At 39.8% G+C, this 22927-nt stretch overlaps 2 protein-coding genes across 5 annotated transcripts in view; both read left to right on the top strand.

The window, feature by feature from the left end:
- Positions 1–22927, top strand: part of LOC135702959 (uncharacterized) — a 222516-nt gene that overhangs the window by 44952 nt on the left and 154637 nt on the right. The gene's annotated exons all lie outside the window — the stretch shown is intronic.
- Positions 1–22927, top strand: part of LOC135702951 (E3 ubiquitin-protein ligase RNF19B-like) — a 208901-nt gene that overhangs the window by 78129 nt on the left and 107845 nt on the right. For all 4 annotated transcript variants that reach the window (XM_065224023.1, XM_065224022.1, XM_065224025.1 and 1 more), the window contains exon 2: positions 16306–17638. In XM_065224023.1, the coding sequence (XP_065080095.1) occupies positions 17435–17638 (204 nt within the window). In that variant the 5' untranslated portion in view covers positions 16306–17434. The remainder of the gene's footprint in view (positions 1–16305; positions 17639–22927) is intronic.

Genomic DNA, 22927 nt, shown 5'->3' with positions numbered 1-22927 from the left:
CCAAAAATTCAATTTTGCATCCTCAGACCACCATTTTAAATCGAGCCTTAATTTTGAAAGGGGCATATAGCAGGGCTGGTAGCAGGTCACTTTTTAATGACTAGGTCACTATTTTTAATTCAGTTTTTGCACCCAAAAGCCACTCAAGTCACTTTTTTTTTACGACCAATAAATGTTTTGCCTTTAAAAAATCACATCAATCCATTATTTAGCAACACATTTGAGTTCGAAAGATTCATTAAAAATCAGCGTGTAAAGTCTGACAAAAAGAGTTTCCAGATTATAAAGTTCAATTTTTCCCTTTCCTGTGATCTCGAAACTGTCATAGACCTATCCTGCGGTTTTGATACAAATTTTAAACTCAATTTGTAGGCTTTTATACTTCGTGATGTTGAATGTTTTCCAAGCCTAATATGTCGAAAAATAGTCAAGGAAAATTTTCAAGCTCTCGAAATTTTTTCATAGGCCAGAAATTTACAATTTTTTGAAGCCCGGTTACTATAGGATTTGTGCAAACATCGAGAAAAAAAATCATATTTCAGAATCTTGAGTTCCTTTCTAAACCATTAAATTAATTGTATTGTATTTTTTTCCGGACTTATAATCCGGAATCCACAAATTTTCAAGTCCATGTTTAAGGATAGAAAATTCTATGTCTAAGGTCATGAAATGTTTTGAATGTTTCAGAAGCATTTTTTAAAGGTCTTTTTATATTTCATGTGTTCAAAATATCGACAATTATTCCAGGATGATTTGTCTTAGTTCCCTAACTGAATATTTGAATACCAGCATTAATCAAAATGGGTCAAAATCTCTTAAATTTATCCCTGAATCTTGTAAAAAAAACATCTAGATCGAGATTTTAAGTCCTAGGCTTCTGAAAAATGTCCGTTATCTTTCCACCTAGGAAAATTTTCCTCGTTACAAAACAATAAGATTTTTCTTTGATTTGCGATCTAGAATACCTTTCTAGGTTATAAATTTGTTCTATGTTTTAGGTGTTACAGAAGTTTCTAATCTTTAAAATTTAAAGTCTTAAATTTGTCGAAATTTGTCCAAGTCTGAGACTTTGAACGATTTTCTCTGTGCTTCAATTTTTCGATCTACAGTACCCGTTCGATTTTGGCAACAAAACCACAAAATCGTTCGTTTTTGGTAAGGGGTTTCTATTTTGGCACTGGTTCAAAATCAAACGTATTTTGAAAATAATTTATTTTTATTATTTGGTAAGCGAATCTTTAAGATGGAAGGTACAGTGTCCCAAAACATGTCCGATTTTTCTCAAATAGTTCCAGATGTTCCCTACAACATTGCCGAAGGTACCAAACCGATTGGACAAACATTGTTAGAGCAGCAGTTTTCTGAAGATAAGCCTAATATTTTTCCATAGGCCCGTTTCACATTTGAGGCTAGATTTAAAATGATGATCTGAAGATGCAAAATAGCATGTTTGATCATAAGGAACGTTTCTGAAAAATTTCAGCTAAATAAAAAAAAACTAAAATTAATGGATTTGTGAATTCGTCTGGAATCGCTCTATTGTAAATTAATTTACAATAAGTCCTTTGGCTCCGTAGAGTTTGCAAAGACAGTTCCTCATTAATGTTTGGAAAGCGAGATTTTTAGCTTATTGGCTAGTTCATCTCGTTTCTCGTGGAATACTTCTACAAAAAGCATTTTGAAACGGTTTCTATAATATTAAAAATACCAACCAGAAAACAATTATGAATTCATTACACAGGAAATCATGGCATCGAGGTTAAGTAAGGCCAGTTTGAAAGAAACCTTGATATTCTTGTGAGAAATCCCACATACAATTCATTGAGTTTCCAATTCTGCTAGAAGCTAGAAGCAAAACTTTCATTCTTCACGTTTCTTCAACCATGACACGCCCCCCAAGTTCCTCCCAACTGCAATTAATCGAAGCATCAGAAGTTTCACTTCTGGTATCACTTTCGGTTGCAGCAAAAAAGAAACAAGCATCGATGAACGATAGACTGCTACCCGTGTCAAAACCAGTACATGCATAAAGAATATCAGATAGCGTCGTGAATTTCAAATCAGTTGTTTCCAACGTCCTCACGCTACGCTATCTACGAGTACCAACTGCCCGGCACAACACCGCCCATAGGCAAATCAAAATAAAGAGATTCTCGATTATCACGCTAGTTGTTGTAGCACCGGCTACGTGTCGATACATACGTCGATAATGGCATTGAGCTTGAAGTTCCATGCGCGTGCGACGACTATAAAAAAAGAGCATCGATACAGAAAAAAGAGCACGCGTCAGCCATCAGCCAGCAACTGGTTGATGCGAGACTACGATTTCTGAAACAAGATGCTGAATCGCCTTAGGCTATAGGTCACAGTGACCTTCTCACGATCCAAAACCTTTTGTCTGAATAGTGACTAATTTGCGTGAACCTTCCCTTCCCTGCTGGCAGTCCACCACCGGCGGCAGTGATTAATTCAACGGCGTTCAACGACTTTTACTATTTCGTTGGTCGGTTGGTGGAATACGATTGTTTTTTTTTTTTTAGTTACGGTTCATCGCGCACACGACCCCCCACCGAAGAATTAGTTCGATTAATTCAATTTCTAATCGAGTGGCATTGAGCCAGTATTTACATATGCATTGAACTTCGAGTGCCTGCCGCGGTAAGTACGCTTGAATCGGTGCGGCGGCGATTATTGGTTTGACCCTACCGCACCGACAAGTGCAAGTTACGACCGGCCGGAGTACTCACAGTGAAATCTAGTACTGTATACAAGTGAGTGCCTATTCCACTTTCCTCAATCGGTCAGTCACAAATCATTCCGTTTGTTTACTGCTGCTTGACTCGAAGTTGCAACGGAATGAGAACACGGTGTCATCTCTCGTCGTTGACCCTATTGCGTCCTTTTCGTGTACGTCTTGAAGAGTCTGGGTGTACCCATCAGAGAGCTACTAGCACTTGGGATGACGCCGAGTGTGCGCTTCAAAACAACAGGTTGAGTGTTAGCTGCGACGCGAATCCGGTGGCTTATCGGTTGTTTTATATATTTTATATTGCGATTGATAACCGTACGAAAATATAGAGCATGACACGGTATTCTGCAACCAAGGAGCGTCTGGTGTTGAAGAAGGTTCAAATTCGTAGTTCACTTGATTGGGATTTCGATTCTTAAAATAAAATGTAATCACAAATTTAAAATTGCGGCTCTGGGATGAGGAAAAGGCAGTATTTTTGCTTAATAAATTAATGTATAGCGATTGTAGCATCAAGCAGGATGTCCAACCAACCGGGAATCCGGATTTGCCGGAAAAAAAATGCGGGAAAACCCAAATCGCACTGGGAAAGAGCAAATCTCAAGTGAAAATTCTGGTTTTATTATGGTCTTGTAGGCCATAATTGGGTCTTAAAAATCCTTTAAATCTTTAGAACACTTTATATCATATACATAATTATATTCTCTTGTTTACACATCTATTTACAACTTTCATGCCTTTCACTGCGGTAAAGTTTCAAAAATCCTCAAAATAACATAAACTCTATTCTTTTCTTTCACTCAATGGTTTGAGTGATTTGGATAATGCAACAATATGTTTAAACACAACTTATAATTTTGAATGATGTCTCCGTGAAGCACAAAATGCTCAAAAATTCTGAGTGGAAAGGAAAGCGAACCAGATTTAAATGTCTCCAGGACAATTTGGAGAATGATAAATATTTTAGTGACATATCTTTGTATCCCACAAAATGTTGTTTGCCTTATAGAACTTCAAGATCTAAACTCCAGGAAGATTTGAAGAACTTTTAATACTGCTCAGGTATTGCTATATGCTTTTTCCGATATACCAACACATCATTTAGGCTCATTTTCTGCAGGAGATTCTTTGATTTTATACAAATTCGTGTTGTAGAGCGCTACTTTGTCGTTATCGTTCATTTCCGTTCTATCAAGCAGAAAACATCAGTATAATCAATGATTTCACCATGCACAAATCAGCTACAACCCAAAGCCTATTAGAGCGTATTGTGTGAATATTTACACTCATTGTTCTGAAAACAAAAGAAGCGCTCCTAGCAAACTCGCTTTTTCTACCTTTATTCGTAGGACGAAGAAAAAACCAATGGCGTTTCAATGCGTTTGGACGGAATTGAAACTCGTAGGACGAATTTGGAGTCAAGAAGCAGTGTTAGATTTTTTACAATATCTCAGCAATGTGTGGCTCTTTATCAATTTCAACGGTACTTCTGGAAAGGGGAATAAATTTAGAAGTCATCTTTTATAGAAATATTTCATTTATGACGTTGGAACGTTTAGTTCGTAATTTTCTCCCATTAGGTATTGCTAGTGTTCATGTGAACTTCTTGTACATACAATTGGTATCTCTGGAATCTGGATACTGTTTTCGGTAATGGATTTAGAATAGTAAAACCTTCTGGATGGTGGACAGTTCAGTTCGAAATTCTCTTACTAGGAGATGTAAGTGTTAATTTTGCTTTCAGAGGATCACAATTAGCTATTTTAGCTGTAATGAGTAATCGCGATGAGTATGTACTCTTCTCCCTTTTTATGGCACAGACCTGTTGGTCCATATTTCACTAAATACTCTTCGTTATAGCTAATCGCTAATTGTGACACTCGGAAAGGAAATTGACAGGTTTTATGTGTCATTCACAAACTTTACCTCATCTTCTTGCATCTTACATATAAAAAGTATTACTATAATACAGATCTCATAGTTTCATAGTTTCGAACAGTAACATTTTAGCTATAATGAGCATTTTCAAGCCTGATCAAGATCCCCAATATGTGGAAAAGTTTGGTTCAGCATTATTTATTTATTTGTTGTTTCATCTTCGATAAAAAAAATAAAAATCGTACAGACTACTTTACCTAATATTCTTAATTCTATTTTTAAAAGTACTTTTGCTAATCACAAAATCGAAATACTCGTTAGTATCGTTAAAAGCTCACAGACAAGCGTCGAATGGATTGTTGAAACCGTAACCAGTCCGGTGAGCCTGTTGTGACAAGTTGTGAGCTCCTCAACTGTCGGGGTGGAACGTATAGAGGGACATCCTGTAGTAGTTGAGGACAATCAATGTTGCCACGCAGTAAGTCGAAAATAACTAGTTGCTGAATGTTTGTGCGCCTAGCACGTAAGGTTTCCAAATCAATCAGCATACAGCGTGCAGTGTAGTCAGGCAGATTTAGCGGGTCGTTCCATGGAAGGTTGCGCAGCGCGAATCGAATGAAAACCTTCTGAATTCTTTCGACTCTGATGATCAGCGATGCGTGATAAGGTGTCCAGACAGAGGCCGCGTATTCCAGGATGCTACGTACTAAAGTACAGAACAATGTTTTTTGTGCAAAAATGTCTGTAAACTGCCACGTATAGCGTCGAATGCATCCAAGAACCGTAGAAGCTCTAGCCGTGACAAGTGCAACATGTTCGTTGAATCTTAACTTCGAGTCAATAGTAACACCAAGATCACAAATTGGTGGTATTGACGGTGGTGCTCCGACGGGAAAACGATATCACCTTGCATTTTCCTATGTTGACACTCATACCATTTTCTTGGCACCATAGGAGTAGCCCATTTATGTCATTTTGCAGGGCGAGGCAGTCGAGTACGGTCGCGATGACTCTGAACATCTTCAGGTCGTCGGCGAACATTTGCTTAACTGAAGAAATCTGAAGCCACAGATCGTTGACGAAAAGGACAAACAGCATTGGGCCGAGCACACTTCCTTGCGGTACTCCCGAAGTAATTGCAAAAGCCTTCGAGCGTGCAGAATTGATTGAAACGAAGGAATGGCGGTCGGTCAAGTAAGAGAGAATCCACTCAACTAACCAAGTAGGGAATCCAATAGCTCTTAATTTTTCGGTAGCGTACACGTGTGGCACTCTGTCAAATGCTTTTGAAAAGTCGATGTAAATGGAGGCCACCTGTCGCCGGGCTTCAACCTCACAAAACAGAGTATTAGTGTAGCACAGCAAATTTGTAGTAGTAGAGCGGTGATGGACAAACCCATGCTGGACCTCCGATATTATAGGATGAACCACCACAGAGCATTGTGCGCTAAGGTTTCAAAGACCTTGCTAATGCAACAGAGAATTGATATTCCACGGTAGTTTTCAGCTCGGTTTCGATTACCCGCTTCATGGATTGGCACAATTGAAGCTGTCTTCCAAACATTGGGAAATGATCTTTCGCCCAGCGAACGGTTGAATATGCAGGATATCGGAGAAGCGAGTGAGCGTGCGCAATATTTGAGCAGAGATGGGGGAATACCATCGACCCCAGGGCTTTTAGAAACATCGAGGTCATTCAAGGCATTCATAACGTCGTCCGGTGAGAAGCGCAACGTTGGGATATTCAGGTTGTACTCGTGGGTGCGATCGAAACTTGAAGGATTTAGAGGTGGTGAATTTGTGTTGTAAACCGATTGGAAGAAGCTCGCAAACAAGTTAGCAACATCGACAGGGGAGCTAGCAGCGATCCCGTTAAACTCAACTATGTCCGGAATACGATTACCAGACCGTTGTGATTTCACGAACTTCCAAAACGCCGATGGGTGCTGCTTCAGATTCACTTGCGTTCGCTGGACGTACTCCCCATAGCTAGACTTCAACAGTCCGTTGTATCTCGTTTCGATTAATCGGAGACTATTTTTTCTCTCGTTGGTTCTGGTACTGAAATAGCATTAGCAAGTCGCGCATTACGCAATACGTTCCGCAAATTACGTAGCTCAGGGCTCCACCAGGGTTGCACTGAGGTTAACCTCGTAACACGCCTCCGGAGAGGAACTCGCGCATAGAGTGTTTCATACAGATTGTCGTAGAATTGGTCAGCAATAGCGTTGACAGAAACACCATACAGAATCTGTTGCCACAGTTCAGTTCAGTGGACAATTCATTATTCAACGAGCCGAAATCGCAGTGCCTGAAATCCAATTCAGGTGGATACGAATCACAGTCCGATATCATGGGCGGATTGCAGTCGGCATCAAGTCGTAAGATGAATGGCGTATGATGATGATCGATATCCAGTAGAGGGACCGGAGGCTCAAGAAGGTTAACGTTATCCGGATCACTGATGAAGGCTAAGTCAAGCAGTCTTCCATTCAAATTAGACAGTGAATTGACTTGGATTCGCCCGCTAGCGAGCATCGGTTCCGTGAGAGCCAGTTCCTGTTCAGTGGACGCGTTTGATGTCCACTCAGTCCAACTCAGAAACGGAAGGTTGTAGTCGCCCATTGCCAAGATGATATCGGCGTTCGAAGATCTCTCAAAGATAGTCTGTTGTGCAGTAGTGTGACACGTGTATAAATCCGGGCTGGAGAGAGGACGGAGATAGATTCCGGTGATTAATAGCGAGCGGTGCTGCAGAGTGATGCGCACAGCCACTTGCTCCAGACGGTCGCAATTCTCGAGCGAAACTGATGTGCATGAATGCTTGGATTTTATCGCAATAAGTACACCGCCGCCTCTGGAAAGCTGACTGGTAGCTCGATTACGGTCGCAGCGGAAGAAATGATAATCTGACGATAGCTCACAGTCCTGAATGTCCGCTCGAAGCCAGGTTTCGGTGAGAACCAGAACGTCGTAGTCGCATGTTGAAAGCATTAAACGGAGCTCGGTTGTCTTCGTTCGTAAACCTCTTACGTTTTGGTAGTAAATGGTGAAGATAGGATCAATTTGACTGCGAGGGTATGTGCATGCGCTGTTGCTGACATCGCTGGATAATGAGCTGGAAACCACGAAACTATCAGGACGCGGATGGAACGTCGAATCGAAGTACTTGCCTGGCAACGCTGACTGGAAGACCCCCTCACCATTTCCAACCGCAGGGCCGAGACGACTTTGATGGCAGGATACACCGGAGAGTGAAAATGTGGAGGTCGGCGTTGCAGGCTCGACTGGGTCGGAGGGCTCGGGGGCTTCCAAGATGCTTTGTGGTGTGCGTCTCGGTGAGGTGAATTCCAAGATTGTGGAATCAGTAGAGCGTAGGGCAGCAAAGACGATGGCATCGGTATGGCTAAAACACAGTGAGCATCAGGCACGGTAAGGTTCTTAACATATTGGTACTTGCCTGGAGTAGCGAGTTGGAAGATCCCATCACCGATGTCAAAAGCAGGTCCGGGACGGCTAGGACAGGAACTGTAACTGCAAATCACGACTGCTTTGACTGGTTCCGGGACTTCCATGAGGCTTTTTTCAGTGCGTCCCGAAGATTGCCAGTTAGTACTCGTCAGGTTGGTTAGTAGGCCTTAGTTAGGCTGGTAAGTTTCTTTTTAAACGGTACATATCCCCCGACATAGTGTCATGTCCCTGAATCTGAAATTTTAAATATTTTTTGTTTATTTTAGAACCTTGAGAACTTCTCATGTCACAAATTTTATATAAATGTTCCATTTCTGGGGTATTGAAGGCACGTCAATAGAGGATTTTTCTCACATACATTACTGTTACACTTTTCTGAAAGTTCTAGTTCCATCATCTTAAACAGTTTTCTAAGATCAGAAATCTTGAAATTTGTTCTCGATCGAAGTTTCAGAATCTTAAAACTTTTCGTCAATCCTGACTCTTGAATTTCCGAGTATGGAATCTTGAAAAATATCGATGATGAAAACTTACTAACTCTCCTCTAAATATCTTTGCAAATTTGTCAAGGATTTGCTTAGGATCATTCCAAAATGTCTTCAGAACTACTTTTACTTTAAGGATTTCCCTCAATAGTTTTATGAATCTGCCCGGTATTACCTAGAAATTTTCGCCATAACAGTCTCGGAATTTTGTGCAGAACACTTTTTAGGAATTCTTTCCAAAAAACTTCCAGAAATGCACTCTTATTTTATCTTCGCATTCTTAATAATTCTCGCGAGAATTTGTTTAATTTCTCTCCATTATTTTCATGAGAATTTGCTTAGAATATTCCTCCGAAATTTTGGGATATGCCACTTGGAATTAGGAAATGTACTCTCCCAAAATTGGGGCTCCGTTGGCTCCCTCAGTAAAGGCGCAGCTGCAAATCAAGACCGCTGGAGGTGGCTGGGTTCGATTCCCGGTCTGGTCTAGGAATTTTCTTGGTTGGAAAATTTCTCGACTTCCCTGAGCATATAAGAGTATAATTGTACTTGGTACACAATTGTACTAATGCAAAAATGGTACAGGCATCGAAAGCTCCCAATTAATAACTGTGAAAATGTATTTAGAACACCAAGTTGAGAGCACGCAATACGCTAATTTGCGATAAGCAATAAGCTTGAAATGTGAAGAAGAAGAAGACTCTTAATTTACAGAATTCTTCTCAAAATGCTCTTAAGAGAATCGCTAGGAATTATCTTACAATTCTCTTGACACTTACCATAGTACTCGCTTGGAAATTTCTTCAGATTCTCTTGGAGCACTACTTATAGTTTCTTTGAAAAGATGCTCAATGCCAAACCATCCCCGAAAGTCCTTGAAATTCCCGCATAATTCTTATGCATTCTTGAAATTATCTTCAAACTAGCTTGAAACCCTGCAATGACTTTTTGGAGCTATTTTAAGAATCAGATTACCATGGAATTATTATCCAAATTTCCATGCAGCTCTCTTTAAAATTTCTCTTTGATTGATTGATCAACACATAAGAGATTTTCAGCCTTAATAATTTTTAGGTGTACTTTCAGGATGGTAGTCAAGTCTGCCGAGGGTTGGAAAGAGGCTCCGAATTCCCTTATAATCCCCAGAGTAGTCTCTTCAGAACTACCCAAAATCTCACGTTTACTTCCCATTACCATTTTAATGGGATACTTCTCAAAATATCCTGTAATTTCTAGTTAAATTCCATTAGAATTTTCCCCAGAGTTCCTTTAGTATTATCCCTAGATTTTCCCTCCAACTATCCTCAAACCTCATTTGTAATTTTCATCATAATTCTCTAGCCAATGCTTCATAGTGTCAGAATCCTAAAATGTTATCCAAGTTAAAGCGTCATGATTTTTTTTAATTTGAGTTCTTTAAAATACGCAAATTTCGAAGTAAAAAAACTCGCAAAGATCAAGAACGTGAAAAACAAACGGCGCCGGTGCTGTAGTGGTAAGTGTCATTGCCTCTCACTCCAAAGGACCTGGGTTCAATCCCAGTCGGCTCCGTCGGGATTTTCTGAGGCATAAAATCTCTGATCAAGTAAAGCCGTTGGTCCCCAGTCCATGAGTTGTTGGGTCGATAGGTAGGGTCCAGGAGCCTTCCTGGCGTCGTTGTTTTTTGAAAGAATTACCAAACTCAATCTAACACGTCGGTCTAGTGTCCTTCCAATGATTTGCATTTAACTTCGACACATTTCATAATTCTGATGTTTTAAGAATATTTCAAATTTTCTACTTGATAAAATTATCTAAATTATGGTGAATTTTACAATTTGTTGATCTTGAATCCTAACAAATTTTAAAAATAGAAAATGTATTTTGTGTATTCAATAGAGGGGCTTTTCTCTGGTTTTCTACATTTTAAATAAAATGCCGTAACATTTTTTTTTAGTAACCATGCCGGTATTCTTTTTTTTTTTTACCAAATTTAGCTATTTATATGAATCCGGGAAAACTATGTCTGCCACACGGGAAATTTAATTTCTTAAATCGAGTAGCCACCGTGTTGTAGCTTACCAGAAAATTCTCTTCTTTGCTTATAATTCTGTTTGAAATGTAATCTGAAACCGGGAAAATATGTTGGGTAGGGAACACATTTTAGACCTTGTTATTTTGTTATGCCAAGACTCGGGTAGTAGCCACTCCCGTTATGAATTTTTATACATATTATACTCGCTGAGTGTGCCCGGCTTTCCTCGGCATTCAATATGAGCTTGAGTTTATGCGCCGATTAAAAAAGCATTCTATATTTTTGGTCGCTATTGAAAATTTAGTCTATTGCTGAATTTGTGTATGGGCCCAAATTAGGGGCATTTAGGCCGACATTACATCCATTTCCCTTGTATAGATATTTCATATCGAAAACAACGTCGCGTGGAAGTGGAACTTGATGAAGGTCTTAGTGCTTTTTCCAAGCTTTTCTTCTTCTTCTTCTTCGCATTTCAAGCTTATTGCATATCGCATATTAGCTTATAGCGTGCTCTCAACTTAGTGTTCTAGATGCACTTCCACAGTTATTAATTGAGAGCTTTCGATGCCTGTACCATTTTTGCATTGGTATAATTGTGTGGCAAGTCCAATCATACTTCTATGCCCAGGGAAGTCGAGAAATTTTCCAACCCGAAAAACTCCTAGACCGGACCGGGAATTGAACCCAGCCACCTCCAGCATGGTCTTGCTTTGTAGCTGCGTCTTTACCGACTGAGCTAAGGGAGGCCCCTTTTTCCAAGCTTTTAGTTTTCGGATTTGAAAGATCTTCGCTTGCAGTGGCTTGCTTACTGTGCAGAAAAACGCGGTCTCAGGATCATTCATATTAAAAAGATTTATGCTCAAATCGCTTGTTTATCGTGCATTTTGTGAAACTTGTCGTAGTCGTCGGTGCCGGGTTTGAATGGTTACAACGACTCGAGTAACGTATGATGTGATATAAGGAGCTCGGTGACCTTAGAGCGACTGTTTTTGCTTACTTAGTAGAACATCATAAGTCTAATCTCAGCCCCATCCACATTCAAGAATCCTTAATCGTTTTTTATTTGTTGATATGACTACATGGTAATAACAGCAACTCGATGATTAAAGCGGAGCTCGTTTGCCTAGTGGAAAACGTTTTTGCTTACTGAGCACAAGACCGTGGGTTCAATCCCAACCTTGTTTGTGTTATATGATCGTTAGGACATCAATTTTGCTTATCGTTTACCAAAATGCTGCTAACCCAGCCCTCTTACCCAACATCCCAGTGATTCCTCACGGAAGTGCAGAGGCCTCCTCGACTTCCATCAAAGCGAGTGTCACACCAACACATTCCTACTCATTCCTTTCTTGACCTGCGTTCGGGTGTGGCCGGCGCTGGTATTGCCTACTTTGAGATCACCAGTTTTTACATATTGAGGATGGTTGCAAGTACCAAGCATCGTCTATTGGTAATTACTGCTGATCTGGAAATAACAGAGTAGCAACCGTGGGTGGTCAATCATGGCCATTATCATACTCAACCGGGAATAATATGTTGGACAACAGGGAAAAAACGTGAATGTAATTTCTTCAATTCAGTATTTCATACAATCACTTCTTATTTGAGGATCATTTCCTGTTGATTTACACATTGGGCTTACAGATTCATATTTATTATTAGCAGACCCATAATCATGGGATGACTGTAAAACGTATGTGTAAAGGATCACAACATCGTAAAGATTAACGGTTTCAGCTTTGAAAAATGATTCCAGTAGTTTTGTTATTGTAGATAATTCAGAGATAATATCTAACTTCCGTCATGCTAAGAACAACCTGCACTTTACCTCTCTCTTACAATCGGATCTGAACAATGGAATGTTTCTATCAAAGATGGCCTTCAAATTTATTTACCTTTCCATACATACCGTTAGATTTGATAAAGAGTAACAAATTGTTGAGATATTGATAATCTAACATCGCTTCTTGACTCCAATTCCGTCATACGAGTTTCGATTCCGTCAGTACACATTGAAACGCCATTGAATTCAGTTCGGAATACGCCTAGACAAAAACTAGGAGCGCTTCTTTTGTTTTGTAGAAGAATAGATGTAAACATTCATATTATGCGGTCTTATAGACTTTGTTTTGAAGCTTTTTTTTTTATTTTTTCAAAGGGACGTATCTGCTTTCGTAAACAAAGATGCAACTGTCAATTTGTTGATACTCTTAGCACTCCCACGCTAACCAACACGGCCATCAGAAAAGGTACCCAAAGCGGAGAATGAAAAAAAAAAAAATTAAAACAAAATTTGATATTTTGATATGGTCGTGGTGTGGTCGAGATAGCAGTAGGGTAAACGCTCCTATAGTTGCGATACGTTAGAAGCGTTAGGTTCATATAGTTGTGTATTAAGTCTCCATGCACAACTATAAGAACCTAACGCTTCTAACGTACCGCAACTATGGGATCGTTTTCCCTAATCTAGTTTCTTGTTAACACAACAATATGTGCGTTTTAATATTGGTATTTTCGTTAATAATAAATAAAATAAGTAATCAATAGGGTTAACTACCCCATTTCCGGCCTATTAAACACAACCCGCACTTAGTCGTTCTTAATCTAGCGCAGTTTAGTACTAAACGGTTTGTTATTATTACTCATGGCTTTCAAATTTATTTATCTTTCCGTACGTACCGTAAGATTTGATAAAGAGAAACCAAGCGTTGAGATATTTTCAAAAGTCTAACACTGCTTCTTGACGCCAAACTCAGCCTACGGATTCTAAACTCGGCCTACGGATTCTAAACTCGGCCTAACGCATTGAAACGCCAATGAATTCACTTCGGCCTATCGGATGAAGATAAAAATTGATTCGGTCGGAGCGATTCTTTTGTTTTTAGGAACTATGGGTGCAAACCTTCATATCACGCGTTCTCATTGACTTCGTTCGGTAGTTTATTAACTAAAGTATCGTACCAAACGCATAATTGACTTGTTAACTCTGAAATCATGGATTTATTTGAAGTTTTCTGCTTGATAGGCCCAAAATGGACAATTAGGCCGAAGTAGTTCTCATAACATAAAAAAAAAACAATCATGTTATTATTTTCTATTAAATTGCGATATTAAAATTTCTATGATATGCCATTCGTACGCACAGACATAAATGATGATATTTTTGGGAGAGAACTGATAATTTATCTATGGGATGATGATATGAGTGAACGCTCACGAGTCATAAAATCGCTGATTGTGACTCTTAAAAAGCAAAATTGACAGGTTTTATGTGTCAAACACTTACTGTTCAACCTCTTCTTGTAGTTTACACGAACAAGATATCATTATAGCATGCAATGATTCCATAATTTAAAAAATCATTTGTTTATAGCGAACTGTGTGGAAGCAAGCCTGATGACAACATGTTTAAATATGAGCTAATAAATCAACTAAGCGTACGAAAGTTAAGGGGGTATTCCCAATCTTTTGCCTTTTTTCGGCCTGTTTTTCAATTAATTTTTTTTAAGGAAAATGAATAGTAATGCGCCTAACTCCTTGGGATTCTTGTTTATTGAACATTGAAGTTTACAAATAATTTTTTTTCGACATAAAAAAAGACATTATTGACGTCACAAAATGGCGGCAAACAGACCCCTGTTCGCCGCAAACGACTGGACGGGCGAAGACTTTTCTCTGGAACGGCTTCATCTGAAACAGATTTCGTGATGAAATTAATAATCTGCATAAGATTCTCTGGAGCTTCTCCCGTTGGCTGCAAAAAATCTTGCAAATTAACAAAATGGCGGCCATATGAAAAAAACAGGCGATTTTTAGCCCGCTTTTTTGCAGCTTTAAGGTGCTTCAAACAATGTTAAATGTTAATATTTTTGGCTGAAAGTGGGAGAAGCTCCAAACAATTTAATAAGGAACAAAATGCGCAAAGATTCAAGTCAATATCTCTTATAGTTTCTGAGAAAAATCTTCGCCCGATAAAAAAAATGTGGTTTCGAGAAAAACGCGTTTAAAGTTTTGACTTTAGTTAAAACCATTTTGGGGGTTCTTACCATTAGTCAGCTATGCCTGGACACCGAATTCGCTGATCGGAAAACGGCTTGGGGGGATGAAAGTATATAGTCTAAAGTACAAAAAAACGTGAAAAAAAAAATTTGATTTTTTGAAAAAAAAAGATCGGGAATACCCCCTTAAATAACAATATTCGATAATGTATTAGCATAAAAATTAAAGACCAACAGGATGAAATCAATTTTATATCGATTTGTAAATTCAATTCGCAGGCAGATTAATATCAACAGTAATAAATAAATGTTGTAACATAATTGTAAAGATCATAATTGCTTTATAGTCCCATAGTTATTATTTTATTAAAATTCACTGCATTATTTTTTGACTACTAGAATTTATTAGATAACAATTTTATTTTCACTAAAAGAAAATAACAGTTAACATAAATGTACATGCTCTTTTCATCAAATATTAAATTATATTTTCAATTTTGTGTGTAATTTTAATATGTAGGGTTTTTGATCTAATTTCCGTCCTACTAAGCACAACCCGCGCTTTGTCTCTCTCTTCTGAACGAGTTTAAACAAAAAATGGATAATGGATCACCTTTCCATACGTATCGTTGGATTTGGTAAAGAGTCACAAATTGTTGAGATATTGTTTAAAATCTAATACTGCTTCTTGATTCCAAATTCATTCGACGAGTTTCAATTCCGTCCTAACCTATTATTGATTTGTGTACGGTGGAATTATTGATATTATTGATCTTTTCTGATCGATAGTTCGGTAATGGGCTATTACGACGAAGTAGCGTTCTACCCTAATCAATATGATTTCAAAAACATAATTTGATATCATTTTGATAATACATATTTTGATATCCGACTTTTCTCGGGTGATGTTTCCCCAACAAGATAGTGTTCTTTACAAAAGTAGATACGTCGCTTTGAAAAAGTAATCGAGATTTCTCGATTACTTTTTCGAAGCGACTTGATCGTCGATTTGGCGTAACTGGTAGCTCGTCCACGCATGCTTATACTACCATCAGATAGAGGTATTTTTCCTCTACCTGATAGTGGTAGCCGTTACGCCAAACCGACGATCAAATGCATTGTTTTCAAAAGCTAATACGTCCGTTCAAAAAAGTAATCGAGGTTTGATGTTTGTATTCAATATGACGAAAATGGGTGCTTATGCCGAAGTAGTGCTCTATCCTAGACTTTGTTTTAAAAGTCGTTAGAATAGTAATTGATTTACAATGAACTACTATGTTGTACTGAACAAATGACGTGCTTATTATGTATATCTAATAATTCAGACTTCACTATGTTAAGTTGGGTCCACTGAAGGGAAATGGGCATCAATATTGTAACAATAGCAATGTTTCACCCCTAAAAGAGAACAGTCAATAACAATTTTTCACATTATATCGTTTTTTAGATATCAAATCGACCATTTAAGTTCCAGCAATGAATATAACATACCCACAAAATGGTTTAAGATTGCTTAAATTTTCCGCAAATCACTCTAACCCATGCTTTCCTGCTCGAATGATGAATTCATTCTTCAGCCAGGCCTGCTCTTCTACGATGTAATATATCATGTTCGCAATAAGAAAATCACCGTGATTATCCGTTCTCATTGATCGCCCTCTATATCGATCGTTTATTACATCTTGTTTTTTCTCTCGACTTTATTTCCAGAAACATCATCCCACTCGGCGCTTATCAACAATGTATCCATCGTAAGCCGCCCAGTCGAAGGAACAGCGTTCGTGTGACTTTTTTTTTCCGCATCTACCAACCGCGTGATGCATCGACGTACGACGCCGCGCAGCATCACACAACGAAGAACAACCCAGTTGACAGGGGTTGACATTCCGCGAGTGTGCGATCAAATAGCATTTATTCACGTGGTTCAGTGCGACGAGCCGAAGTAATCGAAATTATTTCAATTCTTTCAGTGCGTCTCCACTCTCCAGTCAGTTGTCGGTAGCCTATGTGTGTATATGCGAATGACGGTGAATGAAATCGAATCGCGCGCCTAGAAACGAATAGTGTACGAAGAAGAAGAAGAAGTGATTATCATATTTTGCAGTCAACATTAAGCCCTTCTACGCGGTTGGCAGTCTCAGCTCAGTGTTGCATCGCATTTCAATATCGTAGGTAGTGTGCGGGCGCGTCGCGATCGAACAACCGAAGAGTGTAAACAACGTCAACAACAGATCCGCGGCAGCGCGCTGTCGAGAAGCAGAGTGAAGCAGCTGCAGCAGCAACAATAATAACAGTGGTTATGAAGGTCCACCGGAGAGGAATGTGTTTTATTATGTGAATGGGCGTTGCGCTGCTCGCCATACTCGAGAGTCTCACAATCGCTCGAAAGTCTCAAGTTCTGAAAAGCGCGTGAAAAATCACCTTCGTCTGTGTTGTAACAATATAGCACGAAGCATTGGAGTAGTGTGTTTTTTTTTTATTACGACGACAACAGCGTCTTGGTTGGGTGAATCTGTTTGTTGTTTATCTCCAATCGAAGTGAGTGAAACGAAGATTCTGATCAGCTGCTTGGAAGGTAGTGGAAGATCAATATTAGCAGGCTTCCGAGTGGCGTGTTAATAGTGCTACTAATCGCTCTAATCAACAGTCCTGCACTCGAGGATCGCGCGGAAGTATGCTTGTTGTTATTGTTTGGCCTACTGATAAGTGCATAGGTGAAAAGTGTTTTTGAAGCGAAAATAGCAGTCAATGTCAGGGCTAATTCTGTTCGTTTTCCGATGTACAGCAGTATTGTAATCGGATTGTACCTAGTGTGATCGCTGTTCTGATCGGGATCAAAATGCGTCGAACAAGTCGAAATTCGTTCAATTTTGACTTTTCCCTAAGGAGGCTACTGTTGCAAGGTGCACGAGCGGCCAGGGGAAGTCCCCCGCTGGGGCAGAGGCTGTGTGATGTAGAAAAGGGAAGCGGTAGCGGTGGAGGTCCCAGTGGAAGCAACAGCAAACATGACAAAGGTGGATCGTCCGGTAGTGGGAGTCATAAGGTGAGATGATTTTTTTTATTGGTATCAAATTTGAGATTTAATCTCAAACATTTTCACACATGTCACAGACAGATGTTCGTCTTTATTTTTATTCTTCATGGCTACTAAGTTTGAATTGGAACTTCATTCCTGTCCTCAACTTAATGTTCTTTGATCAGTTGCCTAGCCATTTTTTGTTTCGTACATACACAGCATTTCCATGTATAGCATTTGACGCATCGATCAAACGCGATCATCTCCGATGAATTTGCATAACTATTGTTCGTTATGGAGTATTATCAGGGTGGCCAGCGAACCGTCTTAAGTTTGTTAGGATTTAATCACTTCAAATTGATGTTTCATCCTATTCTAATATCAGTTTTAACATGCTTTACGTGTGTGGGCCTTAAATGAAAATATTGAAGATGCTGAACTAAGAGTTTATAGAATCACAGTAGGTATCGGTTGTCAGGATAAGTTCATTTGTTAACATCATGGCTTCACCGGAGCAAGCACGTCGTGATTCGATCCTGCACGCTCGAAACGAAAATCCCAGTCTATCCGCTTCTGGCAGTTTTCGATTACATTCCTTGGCAAGAACTTTATACCTCGGTTGACCGGAAGAGTGCCCGGAAGAATGTAAAATCAAACCGTGGATGATCAAAGATCTTCACTCGTTGAAAAGAACTACGAAGGCTGCTCTCAGAAGATTTACTAAATTCCGCACACTGCCGCTGAAATGATACTATCACTATGTCAGACTCAACCACGAGTATAAGCGGTTAAGTCGTCTCTGTTTTCAACGCTATCAAGGGAGGATTCAACGGTGGCTAAAATCACACCCTAAATCCTTCTGGATCTTCGTAAATGAGCAACGCAGGGAAGTCGGCTTACCCTCTTCCATGATTTTTAATGGTGAAACTGCTGGCAATCAACAAGACATTTGCCACCTGTTCTCAGCCAAATTTGCTAGTGTGTTTGAAGACGAGCAACTCTCCGCTAATCTCATTACTTCCGCGGCCAGTAATGTTCCTCAGCGTGCTCGAAGCCACTACAGATACGATTTCTAGAGCAGCATCTAAACTTAAGACTTCAGCTAAGGCTGGACCCGATGGTGTTCCGTCGATTATTTTTAAAAAGTACATCCACTTGTTTTTTAGATCCACTGCGCCGCATATTCCAGATCTCTCTTTCCAGCGGCATCTTTTCGTCTTGCTGGAAGACTGCGGATATGTTTCCTCTTTATAAAAAGGGAAGCAACCGTGACGTAAACAACTACCTGGGAATCATGTCGCTGAGTGCTATATTAAAACTTTTTGAATTGGTTGTCATAGAGTCCCTAAATGCGCATTACAAACAATATCTAAGTATAGATCAACACGGATTCATAACTGGGCGTTCCACAACTATGATCCTGCTGTGCCTAACGTCTTATATCACATAAAATTTGATTGCTCGGATCCAAACGGACGTTATCTTCACAGACCTTACGGCAGCATACGATAAGCTGAACCACGGAATTGCGATCGCTATGCTTGATAGGCTAGGGATCGGTGGAAATTTTTTGAGAAGATTTCGTTCATACCTCACGGAGCGCCAACTGACAGTAACTTTGGGTACTTTTCGCTCAACAAGCTTCTGCGCAAAGTCCGGTATACCTCAGGGTAGCCATCTGGGACCATTGGTATTTCTCCTTTACTTTGACGACGTTCACCATGTTATCACAGGGCCACGATTATCGTTTGCAGACGATCTGAAAGTTTTTCTGCGCATCCGCTCACTCGCCGACTGCCGTTTTCTCCAAAATCAGATTGAAATCTTTGCTGACTGGTGTAGTCTAAACCGACTGGTGGTCAACCCAGCTAAGTGTACAATCATTACTTTCTCACGCAAGAAACAACCGATTATTTTCAACTACAAACTACTATGCACGACTATCGAACGGGTGTATTGCGTGAAAGACTTAGGCGTTTTTCTAGACTCAAAGCTGACATACTCACACCATATACCCTATGTCGTCGACAAAGCGTCCAGAACTCTTGGCTTTGTCTTCAAGATTGCTAAGAACTTCACAGACATTTACTGCTTGAAATCGCTCTTTTGCTCTCGTACGATCTACGTTGGAATACTACTCTGCAGTCTGGAGCCCGAATTACAATAATATGGCCGAGCGAATTGAATCTGTGCAACGACGCTTTCTCCGCTTCGCGCTCCGTAAGCTGCCTTGGAGATACCCACTTCGTCTTCCAAGCTACGAGAATTGCTGCCAATTGATCAATGTCGAGGCCTTACGTATCCGAAGAGATGTTTTCAGAGCCTTAACCGTCGCCGATACTCTGCAAGGAAGAATCGACTGCGAAGCAATTCTGCAACAAGTGAATATTGATGTTCAACCTCGATCACTACGCAACAGTCTTATGCTGAGACTTCCACTTCTTCGGACTAATTATAGCCTAGGGAGCGCTATTTACGACTTGCAGCGAGTGTTCAAGCGAGTAGCGTCGATTTCCGATTTCCACTTGACACGGAATATGCTTCGCCGAAGAGTTTCTCCCTTTTTTACTGACCAAAGGCGCTTGACGCCCATCAGCTAAATGTAAAATTTAAAATTTATTCATTTTTAGTAACTTGACAATGCTTTCCTAGTTATTTTCGTTTGTAACTGTAGTATATGTAGTCTGTATAATCTGTACTTTTTTTACAACACATCATTGGGACTATTTCTAGTCTGTTGATGCAAACATATAAAATAAACAAATTATTTGGAGTACACAAAAAAATTCGAAATTCCCCAAAAAGTTCCTTGTCTGGCAAGCAATCTGCAGTTTTGGGCTAAGCGAAACTATCGTTACCTCTGGGTCTATAAACCAGCAAATTTACCAGGAGAGACTACTGCGCTTTCTGGAGCAGCATTAGATGGATTGCCTATTCTGGCTGAACTTGGCAAGCTGCCACTACTCAAATTCCACCAAACAGTGGTACAGCGAAAATGGCGTCACAGTGGTTCCCAAGGAGATGGATCCGGTCAATACTCCGGAACTAAGGCCCAATTGAGGAATACTGGTCAATTGTGAAACACAGACTGAAGAAAAGGGTGGAACTGATGGATTTCAAGCGTAAATAGAATTTGGCAGCCAAACAAGCGAGAACAGGGCTCGTGAAAAGATGATGGGCCGTGGTAGAAGAAAAGTTCGAGCCATGACCTATACAGGGCTGGTATCAGGTTACTTTTTAGTGACTTGGTCACTATTTTGAAGTCAGTCACTAAATAGTCACTTTTTAAACCAAAAAGTCACTAATGCTACTATTTCTCTAAAAATAGTCACTTTTATCACAACCAAAATAAAGTGAAATTGAAAATATTAACCAAATGTTCAAATTGACTACTTGGCACTAGGAAAGTCTACAGTAGTTATGACAAAATAAGCATAATGCACAAAATTTTAACCAGGGTGGCCAGTAGAGTGAGTACTTAAACGATTACAAATCGGATCCTGACTAACCTCTCAAAATTTGATCCCATTTGTTGAAAAACTGAGATGGCACAAACCATTTGAAGTTTGTATGGGAATTACTATGGTAAAACCAAGATCTTTGTTCATGTCTATCTAATAATTCACCATATCGGTCTGCTTCAAAAGCTTTCAACTGTCCTTGTAGGAAAATTTCCCAGCTACAACTTTGCTCAAGACCACTTTTTGATTAAATGCAAGGATCGAAAGTTATCAATGGTTCAATGCGCTGATGTCTTATGATCATGCTCAATCAACTGCTCAGCAGGCAACATTGGTGTTTCTGGGGTGTTGAATAGGACACGAAAATCATGGCTACTATGTCACACTGCAAAATACAGTGTTGCCTACAGAGCAGCTGCTTGATCATGTCATAAGTTTACCAATCTCTTAAATAATTAATAACTTTTTCCTGTCTCGTTTTACATAGAAACGATCTTTAGCAAAGTTGTAGCTGAGAAAGTTTTCTATAAGAATGGCTATTGAACTGTTTTGCAGCTCAATATGCAAAAAGACTAGAAGGCAATGAACAAAAAGTTGAGATTTTCCATAGTAATTTACATGTAAACTTCAAATGGCTTGTGCGAAGTCTGTTTCTAACCAAATGAGTTGTAACTTTGGGAGGCTAATCAGGACCCGATTTGAAACCATTTAAGCACTGTGGAGCGAAAAGTCAAATGTTGCATCAGTCTAGTGGCCAGTGAACCGCAAACATTCAAGTAACTTTAAAAAAAAAAACAGGAAAAATATTGGGAAATGCCTTCAATTTCGATTACGAATCTCCTCCTTTTCCCGAAAATAAACTCTAAACATTGGAAATTTTTAAATGGTATTTGTCTGTGCTAGATCTTCAGAAGTCTTTTAAAGGAATTCTAGAGATGACAGCAAGTTATTTCATAGAATAATACCAAAGTACAGACTACGAAAGTCTCATGTAAAATTAAGTGCTCTGAGGGCTGATTTCTTCACCTCCGCTCGAAATCTTAAATCAGATTTACCAATAAAGGGTGTCCACGATGAAATTGCCACACACAAAATTTATTCGCAAAATTCGAGTTTTCATCCGATTGCCATCAAATTTTCAGGGATTGAGAAATAACTATTAAACTTCATTTTACCATTTTACTCGTATTTTATTTACAGTCCATACGCAAATGGCCGCACCTTGGCCTTAACCCCGGCCATAAGATTCTGCACAACCTGTGAATCAACCGTTTTTTGCATGTAAACCCATACTTTCTTCAGTTCCTCGACTGTCTTCACTACCTTAGGTCGTTTAAGAAGGTGCTGCTTCATAATCGCCCAGTACTTCTCGATGGGGCGGAGCTCCGGAGTGTTGGGAGGGTTGAACATTTTCGGCACGAAATTGACCTTATTGTCCGCATACCGCTTCAGCACGTCCTTGGAGTAGTGGCATAAGGCCAAATCCGGCCAGAAGATTGTTGGGACGTTGTGGGCCTTCAGGAGAGGAAGCAGCCGCTTCTGGAGGCACTCTTTTATGTACACCTGTCCGTTCATCGTGTCCTGGGTCACGAAAGGTGCACTCCGCTTCCCGCACGTGCAGATGGCTTGCCAAACCAGGAATTTCTTCGCAAATTTGGACATCTTCTGAGTGCGGACATGCTCCGGAACGCTGAACTTATCCTTGGCCGTGAAAAACAGGTTGCCGGGGATCTGTTTGAAGTCGGCCTTCACATATGTTTCGTCGTCCATGATGCAGCATTCAACTTTCGTCAGCATGTTGAGGTACAACTTCCTGGCACGGGTTTTGGCGGACTTGTTCTGCTTCTCGTCGCGA

This window comes from Ochlerotatus camptorhynchus, unplaced genomic scaffold, assembly GCF_037179485.1.
Source record: "Ochlerotatus camptorhynchus isolate MF236.1 unplaced genomic scaffold, CSIRO-AGI_Acam_v1.1 ptg000203l, whole genome shotgun sequence".
NCBI classification, from domain to species: Eukaryota; Metazoa; Arthropoda; class Insecta; order Diptera; family Culicidae; genus Ochlerotatus; species Ochlerotatus camptorhynchus.
The sequence above is the reverse complement of the archived record's forward strand: the minus strand, read 5'-3'. Positions and strand labels throughout refer to the sequence as shown.